At 36.6% G+C, this 16,449-nt stretch overlaps 2 protein-coding genes across 3 annotated transcripts; both read left to right on the top strand.

Moving 5' to 3' along the window:
* Positions 1–29: 29 nt before the first annotated feature.
* Positions 30–3,906, top strand: LOC147288865 (serine/threonine protein phosphatase 2A 59 kDa regulatory subunit B' eta isoform-like). Of its 2 annotated transcripts, none has more exons than XM_086239941.1 (3): positions 30–290; positions 869–2,341; positions 3,062–3,906. In XM_086239941.1, exons 2-3 carry the CDS (start codon positions 1,127–1,129, stop codon positions 3,419–3,421), a joined length of 1,575 nt encoding a protein of 524 aa, XP_086096067.1. In that variant the 5' UTR covers positions 30–290; positions 869–1,126; the 3' UTR covers positions 3,422–3,906. The 2 variants fall into 2 exon arrangements, with proteins under 2 accessions (XP_086096067.1, XP_086096066.1); XM_086239940.1 differs by having other exon boundaries at positions 828–2,341.
* An 8,394-nt stretch (positions 3,907–12,300) lies between these two features.
* On the top strand, positions 12,301–15,778 carry LOC147288864 (alpha/beta-Hydrolases superfamily protein). The gene is made up of 2 exons (XM_086240544.1): positions 12,301–13,564; positions 14,885–15,778. The coding sequence occupies exons 1-2, from the start codon at positions 12,681–12,683 to the stop codon at positions 15,420–15,422; spliced, it is 1,422 nt and encodes a 473-aa protein (XP_086096670.1). The 5' UTR covers positions 12,301–12,680; the 3' UTR covers positions 15,423–15,778.
* The last annotated feature ends 671 nt before the right edge of the window (positions 15,779–16,449 follow it).

Genomic DNA, 16,449 nt, shown 5'->3' with positions numbered 1-16,449 from the left:
GAAATAAATAAATATAGATTTACAATAATTATGCTTTTTTTCAATCAAACAAAATATTATTATACTTTGAGTGGAAAAAGATAATATCAAATTATCATCGATTACAATAATTACAATTTCAGCTAACAAAAACGAAATCATCAAACAACAACAGCTTACAGCCGCCAAAGATTGCTGTTCTTCCACACCCACCCACCCTTTTTTTTTTTCTTTATTTCTTTTCCCTGGAATTTCTATTTCGCTCTTTCTCTCTCTGTCTCTCAAAGAAACAGCAGCTGAACTTTCTCTCTGTAAGTATCTAAGAACATTCATTATTTTCTCCGAAATTTGATCCTTTATTTTCTCTCTTATCTCTCTCAGAGACTCAGTCCTGTATCTTTTATGTAATAACTGTTCATCTTCTCGTTTGGAAAATTTTGCATGTTAAACTTGTTGGAGAATGCCAAATGGGTTTTTTTAGATCATACCCGGATCTTGTTACCTTTTGATCCAGCTGAATTGCTTGTCAATCTTAGTGAAGAGAGGCAAATATTCAGTATCTTTTTCGTTTTTGGAAGGTTTAGCGGAAGTCAAAGTTGTAATGTTGGAATACAAAATTTGATGGTCTTCTACATCTGGGTTTCTCAATATAACCCAAGATGTTAGATTGTGTTTTGCAAAAGGTCAAATTTACTATTACATAAGCAAACTTCGTTTTTTGCTCCGGCTAATGGATAAAAAATCAGAAATTAAGCAAGCTGGGGATGATTTTGCATTGTTTAGTTGATTAAAACTTTGGAAATATGGTATCCTGTTTAATTTTCAGCTTGAAATGGCTTTATATGCAGCTTTCTTCTCATATGACGTGGGTTTGATATCTCTGCTCCAGATTTCCCCAATTGGCTTGGAGCATTTCTTTCTAATTGAGGGAAGGTTGCTGTCTTTATCAAGGAAAAATATACCAAGCTTATAGCTTGGATCTTGCATCATTGCACTGAATTTTGGTTTAGTGTTTCTGGGTTATTCTCGTTTCATTGGAATCGTGTCTTTTCTCCATTGCTGATGCTGTATTTGCTTTAAAGGAGTTTGATAAGTATTGTGTGCTCTTAAGTGCACGAAGAAGAGCTTTTGTTTTGCCATTTAAGTTATGATCAAACAGATACTTAATAGGCTCCCAAGGAAGCCCTCTAAGTCAGCTGAAAATCGGGAAGGAGCAAACTCTAATTCTAATTCAAATGCTTCCACCAGTTCAAGAAGCGGCTCTTTAGCAAGCAACAGATATGGGAACCCGGGCCCTACATCTGTTTCAGGTCCTAATTCTACTCCAAATTTTGGAGTAAATCATGGAAACAAGCTTAACCAGGATGTGAATTCAAAGCTTAATGGGAATTCATTCGCTTCTTCATACGAGGCATTGCCTAGTTTCAAAGATGTTCCAAATTCGGAGAAGCCGAACTTATTCATAAAAAAGTTGAACTTGTGTTGTGTTGTGTTTGACTTCACTGACCCAACGAAGAACCTCAAAGAAAAGGACATCAAGCGACAGACATTGGTAGAGCTTGTGGATTACATTGCCTCTGCTAATGGGAAATTCTCAGAAACTGCCTTGCAAGAAATTGTAAAGATGGTGTCCATAAATTTATTTAGAACACTTGCTTCTCCACCCCATGAAAACAAAGCTTTAGAGGCCTTTGATTTAGAAGAAGAGGAGCCCTCAATGGACCCAGCATGGCCACACTTGCAAATAGTGTATGAATTCTTCCTGAGGTTTGTGGCATCACCCGAGACAGATGCAAAGTTGGCTAAGAGGTACATTGATCACGCTTTTGTTCGCAGGTTGTTGGGTCTTTTTGATTCAGAGGACCACAGAGAGAGGGATTACTTGAAAACAGTTCTGCACCGCATCTATGGGAAATTTATGGTGCACCGCCCATTCATCAGGAAAGCAATCAACAACATCTTCTATCATTTTATTTTTGAAACTGAAAAGCATAATGGGATTGCAGAGCTGTTAGAGATTTTGGGAAGTATAATCAATGGTTTTGCTCTGCCGCTGAAAGAAGAGCACAAACTCTTTCTTGTTCGAGTGCTTATTCCACTTCACAAACCAAAATGCGTACCCTTGTACCACCAGCAGTTATCTTACTGCATCACCCAATTTGTGGAGAAAGACTGCAAACTTGCTGATACAATAATCCGTGGTTTACTAAGATATTGGCCTATTACAAATAGTTCTAAGGAGGTCATGTTCTTAGGTGAGCTGGAAGAAGTTTTAGAAGCAACTCAGCCTGCAGAATTCCAGCGCTGTATGGTACCTTTGTTTCGCCAAATTGGCCGTTGCTTGAGCAGTTCACATTTCCAGGTGGGTAGGTTCACCACTTTCATCTCTTCCTACCTGCTAGTTTCCTCTCTTCTGTAGAGTCTTGTGTTAATCTTTATATTGTGAGAGGTAGTGATGGGTAGTAGCAGTATGTCACTGGTTTGAGTATATGAACTTGCTGTGGGTGATCAAATTCTGAGCTTTCTACAATGGTTGTTCTTGTTCCTCAAGCATCTCCAATTCTACCAACAATTAAATTCTTTAATGCCATCTAGCAATTACATAATACGATGGAGAAAAGTGATTTTTGACTAACTTTTTTTTACGTTTCTTCATAAAGATGCACCTTAGGCATTTCAAAATTTGAAACCTTAGATCTTAAGATGCTGACTTGAGTTGTTTGCTTGCTATACCTGGTTTAGACCATACCAGGGTCTATTAAGTTTCTCAGGATTTTAGTTACTGAAACCCGTAGAGCAAATGAGAAACACTTTTGGTTAGTTTTGGGTCCTACTTTGGAAGGAAATTTCTGGTTATAGCTTGTCAGTTATTGAATGTACAGCTTTTATAGTACATGGAATGAAAAAGTGATATAAAATGTGTGGAAATAGGAATAGATATTTTAACGGTATAAAAATTGAATGATTTCAATAAAATGAGTTAATAAGAGTTTGCGTACTGTAGTCTATAGGTTTACAGTTTCTGCTCTCTCTCTCACTCTCACTCTCACACACATACATCCAATTGGTCCTTAATTTGCAGGTGGCAGAGAGAGCTCTATTCTTATGGAATAATGATCACATAGCGAACCTAATCAAACAAAACCGGAGCGTTTTACTGCCAATCATATTCCCTTCGTTGGAGAGAAATGCAAGAAACCACTGGAACCAGGCAGTACAGAGCCTGACACTAAATGTCCGCAAGATTTTCTCTGATATTGACCCTGAGCTTTTTGAGGAATGCTTGCAAAAATTTCAGGAAGATGAAGCACAAGAGAAGGAAATTAATTTGAAACGTGAACTCACTTGGAAACGTTTGGAAGAGATTGCTGCAAAGCAAGTTGCAAGTAATGAACCAGTGCTTGTGTCCTCCAAAAGAGCCATGGGCAATTCTTCTGGCTAGCAAGTTAGAAATTCCCTATAATGTGATTACGGTGGTTTTGATATTCAAATTATTACGCAGACCATAGACTGACTTTGCTATATAAGTTCTGAGATATGAATCTTCTTGTTGTTGGGTCCTCTGGCACCTGCTGAAATCTGGATTGTCAGGTGATCAAGTCACAGAGCATGAAATGAATGGCTCAATCTGGAATACAATTAGCGCCCTTTTGGTTTACCATGTGGGGTGTGGGCTGTATATATTTGATTGGGTGTAGAAGAACAAAGGGGTGCTGCCACAGCATTGTCAATTTGGAGATGTGGTTAGTAGAGTTGATCCTTTTTCTTCATCAGGGTTTTAAAGTTGACAAAATTGCTTGAAATTGGCATATCTGTGGTTTACATACTTTTGGATTTGGTTTAATAGAGATATCCTATTCTCAATCTCTAGTTACTTGTATTGTATGTATCATCATCATCATCATCAAACTATGTTTCTTTTGTGAATGTATCATCCCCATCATCATCTCCTATACCGCTTAAATTCCAGAGTCAAGTCAGAGTTGACATTTCATTGTTGCAAGGTCTTTTAATGGGGTGTCTGAGAGTTTCCTGTCATGCCCAAATGACCATCCAGCAATAGCAAGTTTAGGCTTAGCCAAGCCTGTGACACATCCAATGTTGAAAGTCTTTCATGTATGGTTGAGCAATTGAGCTGGATTGGCCAACTTGTTTGCTTAGCAACAAGTCGTTACAATAATAATTCATCTTGGTTCGCATTATTAATGGCCTACCTGTTGCTGACGAGGATAAACCAATCGGTCCAAGTACACTTTTGGAAACTAATTTGAATAATGCACAAAATAATCTGACCACTGAACTAAAGTCATTGAATACCCATAAAATGACGCGGTGAAAAAGGAAAAAAGATGGAAAGGATAAGTAGTGTATGAAAGTGACCTTGTTTATTTTGCATGCGAAATTAATGGTTATCCACTTGTTTACTTGTCATCTTATTATTGCTCACAATTTCATTTCACCTTTACTCCATTAATACATCCAATGGTCCCAAGTTGAATAGACATGATTTACACAAACTTTAATGGGTCTTTAACCATGTACTGTTCACTAGTTATAAAACTCAGTCTCCACTCACCATTTGATCTTTTTTAAGCCATGAAAAAAAAGAGTTAAAAAGAAAAATTTATGATGGTCTCATGGTTTCTAGGACCAAAACATAATCTTAATATGAAAAAAATTATTTTTTATAATTGTAAGTGTAATTAAGTTATATGTTAAAAGGAAAATAGTTTTTAGACGAAGATCGAAGGTATTTTAAAATTTATAAGAAAATCCTTTTAATTTATAATAATTTATAAGAAAAAATTTTTAATTCATAATAAAGTCCTTTTAATTTATAAGAAAATCATTTTAATTCATAAGAAAATCATTTTAATTCATAATAAAGTTCTTCCCAATTTGAAGTGTATTTACCCCTATTTGAAGGGTATTTTCCACTATTTGAAGGGTATTTCCCTTTCTAGGGTGTAGAGTAGGTTTTATAGAGGTTACATGTTAGGTTTGAAATGCACCTAAGGTATAAACATTTAAAATTCTTTGAGTTATGAACAGAAATTCTCAAGAAACGAATTAGGATACCCAAAGAAACGACTACAGATGCCCAAATGAACGACTTGAGAATCGTCAAAACATGATTTTGAATATTACTAGGTACAATTTGAAATGCACCTAGGTTATAAACAATTAAAATCTGTGGAGTTACGAACATAAATTCTTAAGGAACGACTTAAAATGCTCTAAGTAACGACTTGATAAACTCTAGGATATGACTTGGGAACCGTCAAAACATGACTTGGAATGTCACTAGGTACAATTTGAAATGCACTTAGGGTATAAACATTTAAAATTCTTCAAATTACGAACATAAATTCTCAATAGACGAATTGGGATGCCCTAAGGAACAACTTCAGATACTTAAAAGAACGATTTCAGAAACTCTAACGTATGACTTGGGAATCGCCAAAACATGACTTGCAATATCACTAGGTACAATTTAAAATGCACATAGGATATAAACATTTAAAATCCTTCGAGTTACGAACAGAAATTCTCAATAAACGATTTGGGATACCCTAAATAACAACTTCAGATGCCCTAAGAAACGACTTTAGAAACTCTAGGGTAAGACTTGAGAATTGTCAAAACATGACTTGGAAATACATTAGTTACAAACTTTTGACTAGGTGCATTTCAAATGTTTATACCCTTGTTTATAAACATTTCAAATGCCCCGAGTTACGAACTGAAATTCTAAAAGAACGACTTCAGAAACTCTAAGGTATGACTCGGAATGTCATTAGGTACAATTTGAAATGCACCAATGGTATAAACATTTAAAATTTCTCGAGTTACGAACTGAAATTCTAAAGGAACGATTTGGGATGCCCTAAAGAACGACTTTCAGATGCCTTAAAGAACGACTTGAGAAACTCTAGGGTAAGATTAGGAAATGGTCAAAACATGACTTGAAATGTCATTAGGTACAATTTGAAAAGCACTTAGGGTATAAACATTAAATATCTTTCAAATTACGCACTGAAATTCTCAAGAAACGACTTAGAATGCTCTAAGAAACGACTTCAGAAACTCAATGATATGATTTAGGAACTGTCAAAACATGACTTAGAATGTCACTAGGTACAATTTGAAATGCACCTAGGGTACAAACATTTAAAATCCTTCGAGTTACGAACTGAAATTCTCAATGAACGACTTTGGATGCTTTAAAGAACGACTTGAGAAACTCTAGGATATGACTTAGGAACCGTCAAAACATGACTTGGAATGTCACTAGGTACAATTTGAAATGCACCTAGGATAGAAACATTTAAAATCCTTCGAGTTACGAACTATAATTCTAAATGAACGACTTGAGATATCATAAGAAACGACTTCATATGCCCTAAGGACTTGAGAAACTCTAGGGTAAGACTTGAGAATGGTCAAAGCATGACTTAGAATGTCATTAGGTACAATTTAGAAATACACCTAGGGTATAAACATTTAAAATCTCTCGAGTTACGAACTGAAATTCTAAAGGAACGACTTGGGATGCCCTAAGAAACAACTTCAGAAACTCTAATGTAAGACTTGGGAATGGTCAAAACTTAACTTAGAATGTCATTAAGTACAATTTCTAATGCACCAAGGGTATAAACATTAAAAATTTCTCGAGGTACGAACTGAAATTCTAAAGGAACGACTTGAGATGACTTAAGGAACGACTTCAGATGTCCTAAGGAATGACTTGAGAAACTTTAGGGTAAGACTTGGGAATGATCCAAACATGACTTGGAATATCATTTGATACAATTTGAAATGCACTGAGGGTATAAACATTTAAAATCTTTCGAGTTACGAACTGAAATTCTCAAGGAACGAGGCCCTAAGGAACAACTTCAGATGCCCTAAGGAACGACTTGAGAAACTCTATGCTATGACTTGACATGTCACAAGGTACAATTTAAAATACACCAAGGGTATAAACATTTAAAATCTCTCGAGTTACGAATTGAAATTCTAAAAGAACGACATGTGATGCCCTAAGAAACGACTTTAGATGTCTTGAGTAACGACTTCAGAAACTCTATGATATAACTTGGGAACCATCAAAACATGAATTGGAATGTCACCAGGTACAATTTGAAATGCACTTAGGGTATAAACATTTAAAATTCTTCGAGTTACGAACTGAAATTCTCAAGGAATGACTTCAGATGCCCTAAGGAACGACTTCAAAAACTCTAGGGTATGACTAGAGAATGGTCAAAACATAACTTGAAATATCATTAGGTACAATTTGAAATGCACCTAGGGTATAAACATTTAAAATCTCTCGAGTTAAAAACTGAAATTCTAAAGGAACGACTTATGATGCTCTAAGGAACGACTTCAGATAACCTAAGTAAGGACTTGAGAAACTCTAAGGTAAGACTTGGGAATGGTCAAAACTTAACTTAGAATGTCATTAGGTACAATTTGAAATGCACCAAGGGTATAAACATTAAAAATTCCTCGAGGTACGAACTGAAATTCTAAAGGAACGACTTGAGATGACTTAAGGAACGACTTCAGATGTCCTAAGGAACGACTTGAGAAACTTTAGGGTAAGACTTGAGAATGATCCAAACATGACTTGGAATGTCATTTGATACAATTTGAAATGCACCGAGGGTATAAAATATTTAAAATCTCTCGAGTTACAAATTGAAATTCTCAAGTCATATCCTAGAGTTTCTTAAGTCGTTCCTTGAGAATTTCAGTTCATAACTAGAGAGATTTTAAATGTTTATACCTTAGATGCATTTCAAATTGTACCTCATGACATTCCAAGTCATGTTTTGATGATTCTCATGTCATACCCAAGAGTTTCTTAAATCGTTCTTCAGGGCATCTTAAGTCGTTCCTTTGGGCATCCCAAGTCATTCCTTGAGAATTTTAGTTCGTAACACGAAAGATTTTAAATGTTTATACCCTAGGTGCATTTTAAATTGTACTTAATGACATTTCAAGTCATGTTTTAACCATTCCCAAGTCTTACACTAGAGTTTCTCAAGTCGTTTCTTAGGGCATTTGAAGTCGTTTTTTAAAGCATCCAAAATCATTCTTTTAGAATTTTAGTTCGTAACTCGAAAAATCTTAAATATTTATACCCTATGTGCATTTGAAATTGTACCTAATAACATTCCAAGTCATGTTTTGACCATTCACAAGTCTTACCCTAAAGTTTCTCAAGTCGTTTCTTAGGGCATCTGAAGTGGTTCTTTAGGGCATCACAAGTCGTTTTTTTAGAATTTCAGTTCGTAACTCGAGAGATTTTAAATGTTTATACCCTAGGTGCATTTTAAATTGTATTTAGTGACATTGCAAGTCATGTTTTGACAATTCTCAAGTCATACCCTAGAGTTTCTTAAGTCGTTCTTTTAGGCATTTGAAGTCGTTCCTTAGGGTATCCCAATTCGTTACTTGAGAATTTCTCTTCGTAACTCGAAGAATTTGAAATGTTTATACCCTAGGTGCATTTCAAATTGTATTTAGTGAAATTCCAAGTCATTTTTTTACGATTCCTAAGTCATATCCTAGAGTTTCTCAAGTCGTTCCTTGAGAATTTCAGTTCGTAACTCGATGAATTTTAAATGTTTATACCCTAAGTGCATTTTAAATTGGATCTGATGACATTCCAAGTCATGTTTTGATGATTCTCAAGTCCTACCTTAGAGTTTCTGAAGTCGTTCCTTAGGGCATATGAAGTCGTTCTTTAGGGCATATGAAGTCGTTCCTTAGGGCATCCTAAGTCGTTCCTTAGAGCATCCTAAGTCGTTCTTTGAAAATTCCAGTTCGTAACTTGAATGATTGTAAATGTATATACCCTAGGTGCATTTTAAATTGTACATAGTCACATTCTAAGTCATGTTTTGACGGTTCCCAAGTCATATCCTATCGTTTCTCAAGTCGTTCATTTGGGCATCCCAAGTCTTTCTTTTAGAATTTCAGTTCGTAACTCGAGAAATTTTAAATGTTTATACCCTTGATGCATTTCAAATTGTACCTGGTGACATTCCAAGTTATGTTTTGACGGTTCCCAAGTCATATCATAGAGTTTCTTAAGTCATTCATCAAGGCATCTGAAGTCGTTTTTTAGGGCATCACAAGTCGTTCCTTTAGAATTTCAGTTCGTAACTCGAGAAATTTTAAATATTTATACCCTAGGTGCATTTCAAATTGTACCTAGTGACATTCCAAGTCATACCCCAAAGTTTCTCAAGTCGTTCCTTTGGGTATCTGAAGTCGTTTCTTAGGGCATCTCAATTCGTTCCTTGAGAATTTATGTTTATAACTCGAAGTATTTTAAATGTTTATACCCTATGTGCATTTCAAATTGTACCTAGTGACATTCCAAGTCATGTTTTGATGGTTCCCAAGTCATATCCTATAGTTTCTCAAGTTGTTCCTTAGAGCATCATAAGTCGTTCCTTAAGAATTTTAGTTCGTAACTCGAGAGATTTTAAATGTTTATACCTTAGGTGCATTTCAAATTGTACCTAATAACATTCCAAGTCATGTTTTAACCATTCCCAAGTCTTACAGTAGAGTTTCTCATGTCGTTTCTTAGGGCATCTGAAGTCGTTATTTAGGACATCCCAAATCATTCTTGTAGAATTTTAGTTCGTAACTCGAGAGATTTTAATTGTTTATACCCTAGGTGCATTTTAAATTATACCTAATGATATTTCATGTCATGTTTTGACCATTCACAAGTCTTACCCTGGAGTTTCTCAAGTCATTTCTTAGGGCATCTGAAGTTGCTCTTTAGGGCATTCTAAGTCGGTCCTTGAGAATTTCAGTTCGTAACTCGAAGGATTTTAAATGTTTATACCCTATATGCATTTCAAATTGTATTTAGTGACATTTCAAGTCATGTTTTGACCATTCCCAAGTGTTACCCTAGAGTTTCTCAAGTATGTTCTTAGGGCATTTGAAGTCGTTCCTTAAGGCATCACATGTCGTTCCTTTAGAATTTCAGTTCGTAACTCGAGAGATTTTAAATGTTTATACCCTAGGTGCATTTCAAATTCTACGTGCATTTCAAATTCTACGTGATGATATTCCAAGTCATGTTTTGACGGTTCTCATGTCATATCATAAAGTTTCTTAAGTCATTCCTTAGAACATCTTAAGTCGTTGTTTGAGAATTTCAGTTCGTAACTCGAAGGATTGTAAATGTTTATACCCTATGTTCATTTTAAATTGTACCTAGTCACATTAAAAGTCATGGTTTGATGGTTCCCAAGTCATATTCTAGAGTTTCTCATGTCATTCCTTTGGGCATCGCAAGTCTTTCCTTTAGAATTTTAGTTCGTAGCTCGAGGGATTTTAAATGTTTATATCCTTGGTGCATTTCAAATTGTACCTGGTGATATTCCAAGTCATGTTTTGATGGTTCCCAAGTCATATCATAGAGTTTCTGAAATCGTTCCTCAAGGTATCTGAAGTCATTCCTTAGGGCATCCTAAGTCGTTCCTTTAGAATTTCAGTTCGTAATTCGAGAGATTTTAAATGTTTATACCCTTGGTTAATTTCAAATTGTATCTGGTGACATTTCAAGTCATGTTTTGACGGTTCTTAATCATATCATAGAGTTTCTCAAGTCTTTGTTTAGGGTAGAATTTTAAATGTTTTTACCCTAGGTGGATTTCAAATTGTATTTAGTGATATTCCAAGTCATGTTTTGATGGTTCCCAAGTCGTATCCTAGAATTTCTCAAGTTGTTCCTTGAGAATTTCATTTCGTAACTCGAATGATTTTAAATGTTTATACGCTAGGTGCATTTCAAGTTGTACCTAATGTCATTCTAAGTCATGTTTTGACAATTCTCAAGTAATACCCTAGAGTTTCTCAAGTCGTTCGTTTGGGCATTTGAAGTCGTTCCTTTGGGCATCCTAATTCGTTTCTTGAGAATTTTTGTTCGTAACTTGAAGAATTTTAAATATTTATACCCTGGGTGCATTTCAAATTGTACCTAGTAACATTTCAAGTCATGTTTTGACGGTTCCCAAGTCATGTTTTGACGGTTCCCAAGTCATATCCTAGAGTTTTTCAAGTCGTTCCTTGAGAATTTCAATTCGTAACTCGATGGATTTTAAATGTTTATACCTTAGGTGCATTTCAAATTGTACATAATGGCATTTCAAGTCATGTTTTGATGATTTTCAAGTCATACCCTTATGTTTCTTAAGTCGTTCCTTAGGGCATCTTAAGTCGTTCCTTGAGAATTTCAATTCGTAACTCGAAGGATTTTAAATGTTTATACCCTAGGTGCTATTCAAATTTTACCTAGTGACATTCCAAGTTATGTTTTGACCATTCCTAAGTCTTACCATAGAGTTTCTTAAGTTGTTTCTTAAGACATCTAAAGTCGTTCCTTTGGACATTTTAAGTCGTTCATTTAGAATTTATGTTCGTAACCGGAGAGATTTTAAATGTTTATACCATTGGTGCATTTCAAATTGTATCTATTGACATTCCAAGTCATGCTTTGATGTTTTCTAAGTCATACTTTAGAGTTTCTCAAGTTGTTCCTCAAGGCTTCTGAAGTCGTTACTTATGGCATCCTAAGTTGTTTATTTAGAATTTAAGTTCGTAACTCGAAAGATTTTAAATGTTTATACCTTGATGCATTTCAAATTGTACCTGATGACATTTTAGGTCATGTTTTGACGAGTCCCAAGTCATATCATTGAGTTTTTCAAATCGTTACTTAAAGCATCCTAAGTCGTTCATTGATAATTTTAATTTATAAATCGAAAAATTTTAAATGTTTATTGTACCCTAAATGTATTTTAAATTATATTTAGTAACTTTTCATGTCATCTTTTGACAATTCTAAATCTACCGGTATTATTAATACTATATCCACCATATAACATGTATTAATCATGCAAGTATAATTTGTGTTGATTTTTACATTTTAATACGGTGATTAAGAAATGGTTTCGTGATGTGGCAGGTGCAACTGTACAACATGATTGGGGTTCATTTCCCGTTTGCCGAAGCAGATCCGTCGGCCACCTTTCGCATGCTGATCCACTGCGTGCAGGCCTACTTTTGCAGTGGTAGAGCTTCATCAATAATGATGTGATCGACTGATCGCCCAAGCTCGCGCTTAACAATTTGTACTCAACAATCCAACTTCTATAGGGTACAACATGAAATTGCAGCTTTTAACTGATTGCAGAAAAAAATAAACCGCAGAGGATTATAGCTGTCGTTACTACATAGAGCCACCTCATTTCCTGCTCTCCTCTACCTGGAATCCTGAAAATCCAGAATCCTCCCGAAATGCCCGAAAAAAAAAATTATTCAAGAAATAAATAACTAAAAAAAATAGAAAAATGGAAATTTTTTAAAAGAGCCGTAAAGTTGCATGTGTGCGCATTACGCACCTGCTTCTCTTGTCTTTCTAACCTCTTTGTCTATCTCTTACGCCATTGAAGCATTAGATTCAAGCAATCCCAGATTACAAAACCCTAATCCCATGTGATCCATTCACGGGAGATTAATCCCGAATCTCAATCCTTAATCTTCCATGAATTTACACTGATACCCAGAACGACACCGTTTTTCATTTCCAGTCTCTGCAAACTCACACGATTTGTAGAGAGAGAGAGAGGGAAGGGTGATAGATTTGGAGAGAGAGAGAAATGCCAAGCGTAGCTGTGAAGCTCTATAGCGTGTTCTTCAAGTTCCTCTTGAAGCACCGTTTGCAGAACCGGATCCAAACCCAACCCGACGAGTTCGACGCCTTCGGAGTCACGTCCCGACCCGAAGAAACCATCGCCTCACCCAATCCTCTATTCGACGACGGCGTTGCCACCAAGGACATCCACATCGACCCATTCACTTCCCTCTCCATCCGAATCTTCCTACCCGAATCCGCTCTCAACCCACCCGAACCATCTTCCAAACCTAGGGCTCCGCCTAGCTCCAAACGATCCGATCTCAATCCCTCATCTCCACAATCCGATTCGAGCCGACAGAACCTTAACAATTTGCCACCATGCGCTTCTCGGCGCAACAGCTATGGCAATACGGCAGTGTCCAATACGGTGAATGCGACGCCGAGAAGGAACAGTTACGGCTACAGCAATGACGTTGAGGGCTTGAATTTGATAGCCAGCACTGGCCCCGGAGTGTACAGAGGGTACTCGCCGATGAATTTGACCAAGAATGGTCGAAAATTGCCGGTCATATTGCAATTTCACGGTGGTGGTTGGGTTAGTGGGAGCAATGACTCGGTGGCCAACGACGTCTTCTGTCGGCGGATCGCCAAATTGTGCGACGTCATCGTTTTGGCGGTCGGGTATCGTCTTGCGCCGGAGAATCGGTACCCGGCGGCGTTCGAGGACGGGTTGAAGGTGTTGAATTGGCTGGGGAAGCAGGCCAATTTGGCTGAGTGTAGTAAGTCCATGGGAGGTGGAAAAGGCGCTGTGGAATTCAAGAAGTCTGATGTTAATCGGCATATTGTGGACGCTTTCGGGGCATCAATGGTTGAGCCCTGGTTGGCTGCCCATGGAGATCCATCCAGGTTATAATTTTATTTAGATTTTAACTTGCATTTCTGTCCAGTGTGTTATGATTCGTGACTATATAGTATGTACCAATTCTTATCTGCTAAGGAGGATATAAATATATGACTTTACAATCCTTAGTTCAGCTTGTGTAAATTTCTGTGTATGATCTGCATTGCTTGTGCTCAAAGTATCAAGGTATCTCTTTGAAGTTTATGAGATCCATGAGTTGATTTCTTGTTATTGGTTGCTCGTGTCTGAGTTACGATACTTATTTCATTGGAAAGTGTATATTTTTATGGAAATATTGTTAGCCAAATCTTGCACTAGTTTTCCTAACTAAAATAGTGTCTAGGCTGGTTGCTGCTGGCAATGCTTTAACGTTTGAGTTTTGTTAATTTTAAGGTTGATGGGTTGATGGTTTATGCAAATGTAGAAGGGGAATTAGTGATCTAGCATCTTATTTTATGGTGCCAGTACAATTTGGATAAGCTAATTCTTATCTAAGATTTTGGGGGAATAAATCATTGCTGTTGAATTTTTTATTGGCTATGGCTTTTGCTTTTTACTTCCTTTTTTTTTTCCCTTTGCCATTGGGCAGATATTTTCTCCTGCCTCTCTTTGTAATGAAGTTTTGTTTCTTATCCAAAATAATATTGCTGACTCTCATGCGTGGGCATATCACCATAGCAACATGCACGCATATGTAGACCTAGGCTATGTATAAGTAGATAGATACGCTAATAGGTCTAGTTTCAACTAAAAGTGGCAAGGTATTTGCCGATATCTTGGATTTTACTTTGCCATAGAATTTTGGCATGGTTGGTTTTCTTCTAAAATATTTTTGCTTTTGTTTGCCCTGTCTGATACATGGATCCCTTGAGTTAGAGTATATGTTGGATTCATGTAGATTGAGAGTAAAATGTTATTGTTTTCATCATAATTTGTTGGCGGATCTCAAGAAAATTTCTTGATGATAAGAGGTAATAGTTTGATCAAATACTGGGGGATGGAATGGTCTTCGTATCTGTTAATATAAGATAAATCTTTGCGTTCTTCAAGTTGCTTCTATAAGAATATCTTTGCCTTTCTTTCTTTCATGGGCATTCTTGGCTGTTTCATGTGCACTATGTTTAAACTTAAAAGCTGTGTCCTAGCATTAGGTATAGGGTGACAGAACAGTTTATGCATTAAGTACTAAATACCACTTAGTTCTATGCTCTTTTTGGTTCTGTAAATATAATTTCTTCTGTTTTTTTTTTTTTTCCCTTTCTGGAAACTACTCTACAAGAAAGCTTGATTGCCAAATTTCTAACTTGTTTTGATATCACAAACAGATGTGTTCTCCTTGGTGTGAGCTGCGGTGCTAACATTGCAGACTATGTGGCTCGTAAAGCTGTAGAGGCAGGGAAGCTTCTGGACCCTGTGAAGGTGGTTTGTCAGGTCCTTATGTATCCGTTCTTTGTTGGGATTGTTCCCACACATTCTGAGATAAAATTGGCAAATTCCTATTTCTATGACAAGGCAATGTGCATACTAGCATGGAAATTATTCTTACCCGAGGAAGAGTTTAACTTGGACCACCCAGCTGCCAATCCTCTTGTCCCAGACAGGGGGCCACCTTTAAAGCTCATGCCTCCGACCCTTACAGTGGTGGCAGAACATGATTGGATGAGAGACCGTGCCATTGCTTACTCGGAGGAGCTTCGGAAGGTAAATGTTGATGCACCTGTGCTGGAGTATAAAGATGCTGTTCATGAATTTGCAACCCTTGATATGCTTCTCAAGACCCCTCAGGCCCAGGCCTGTGCGGAGGACATTGCCATTTGGGTCAAGAAATATATCTCACTTCGAGGCCATGAGTTCTCATATTAAGTAGGATATGACACCCGAGTGATGTTGCTACGCTACACAATATAATCGTCTCCCTGTGTATTCTGTTAGGAGCTGAGCAAGAGACGATCAGCTTGCTGCCATTATCTGGGATTGGTAGGTACTATATTGTTTAGGTGGCTTCTGCCTCCTTCAGCTCTTGGATTGATTTTGAGTTTCGAACTTACTCCTTGTGGCCGTGTCATGTTCCATGTTTTTGTAAGATAGAGAAGTTGCCTGTGCCTGAGAGTAGGATTTAGATGAGCCTGTGAGATGTACCTCCTTTTCTAGTAAGGAGCGCCACATTGGGACGTTCTTGTGCCATTTTTCCTGTGCATTACGATATATACTGTTTCTTATGAATAGAGTTCAATTCAATTCAATGCTCTCTCCCTTCTCACTAACCCTCCATTATTTTATGAATGGAATCCAATTCAATGAAATGTTTTCTGAAGTGATCTCTCCCGTCCCTTCTCACTAACCCTCTATTATTTTATTAATGTTTTAGGCCAAATTCCAAAAGGCTCGTTTGAATATGATTCCAGATATTTATTTGTTTTTTCTGTTGAGCATTTTTTGGACATGTGTAACTATCATCATTCCTATTTTGTTAATCTCAATCCATCTGGTGAAAGTTTCTTCACCTTCATTAAAATTTAAAAGGTGTATATAATTATTTAATTCAACTCTTATTCCTACTTTTCCTTTTTAATGCTTTTGTTAGCTAAATGAAAGAGACTTATTAATTACAATATAAAGTTGACTATTGAGCACCTGTCACCCTATGCTAGAAAAGCATTTGGCTTTTGAAGGTGGATATAAAACATCAGACTCAGTGATCAGACAAGTGGTGAAATTCCCTTCCAAGCACACGAGTCATGTTTTTATGTTACTCTAATCTAATGTACTCTTCGATTTCTTACTTCACAAGTTCACATTGATTTGCGCTATGTTGTCCACGTAATGGGAAAATTCACCAGCGACTTTTATTAATTATTATTTTTCTATATAAAATGAACTTTAAGTAATT

This window comes from Dryas octopetala, chromosome 4, assembly GCF_963921425.1.
Source record: "Dryas octopetala chromosome 4, drDryOcto1.1, whole genome shotgun sequence".
Taxonomy (NCBI): Eukaryota; Viridiplantae; Streptophyta; class Magnoliopsida; order Rosales; family Rosaceae; genus Dryas; species Dryas octopetala.
The sequence above is the reverse complement of the archived record's forward strand: the minus strand, read 5'-3'. Positions and strand labels throughout refer to the sequence as shown.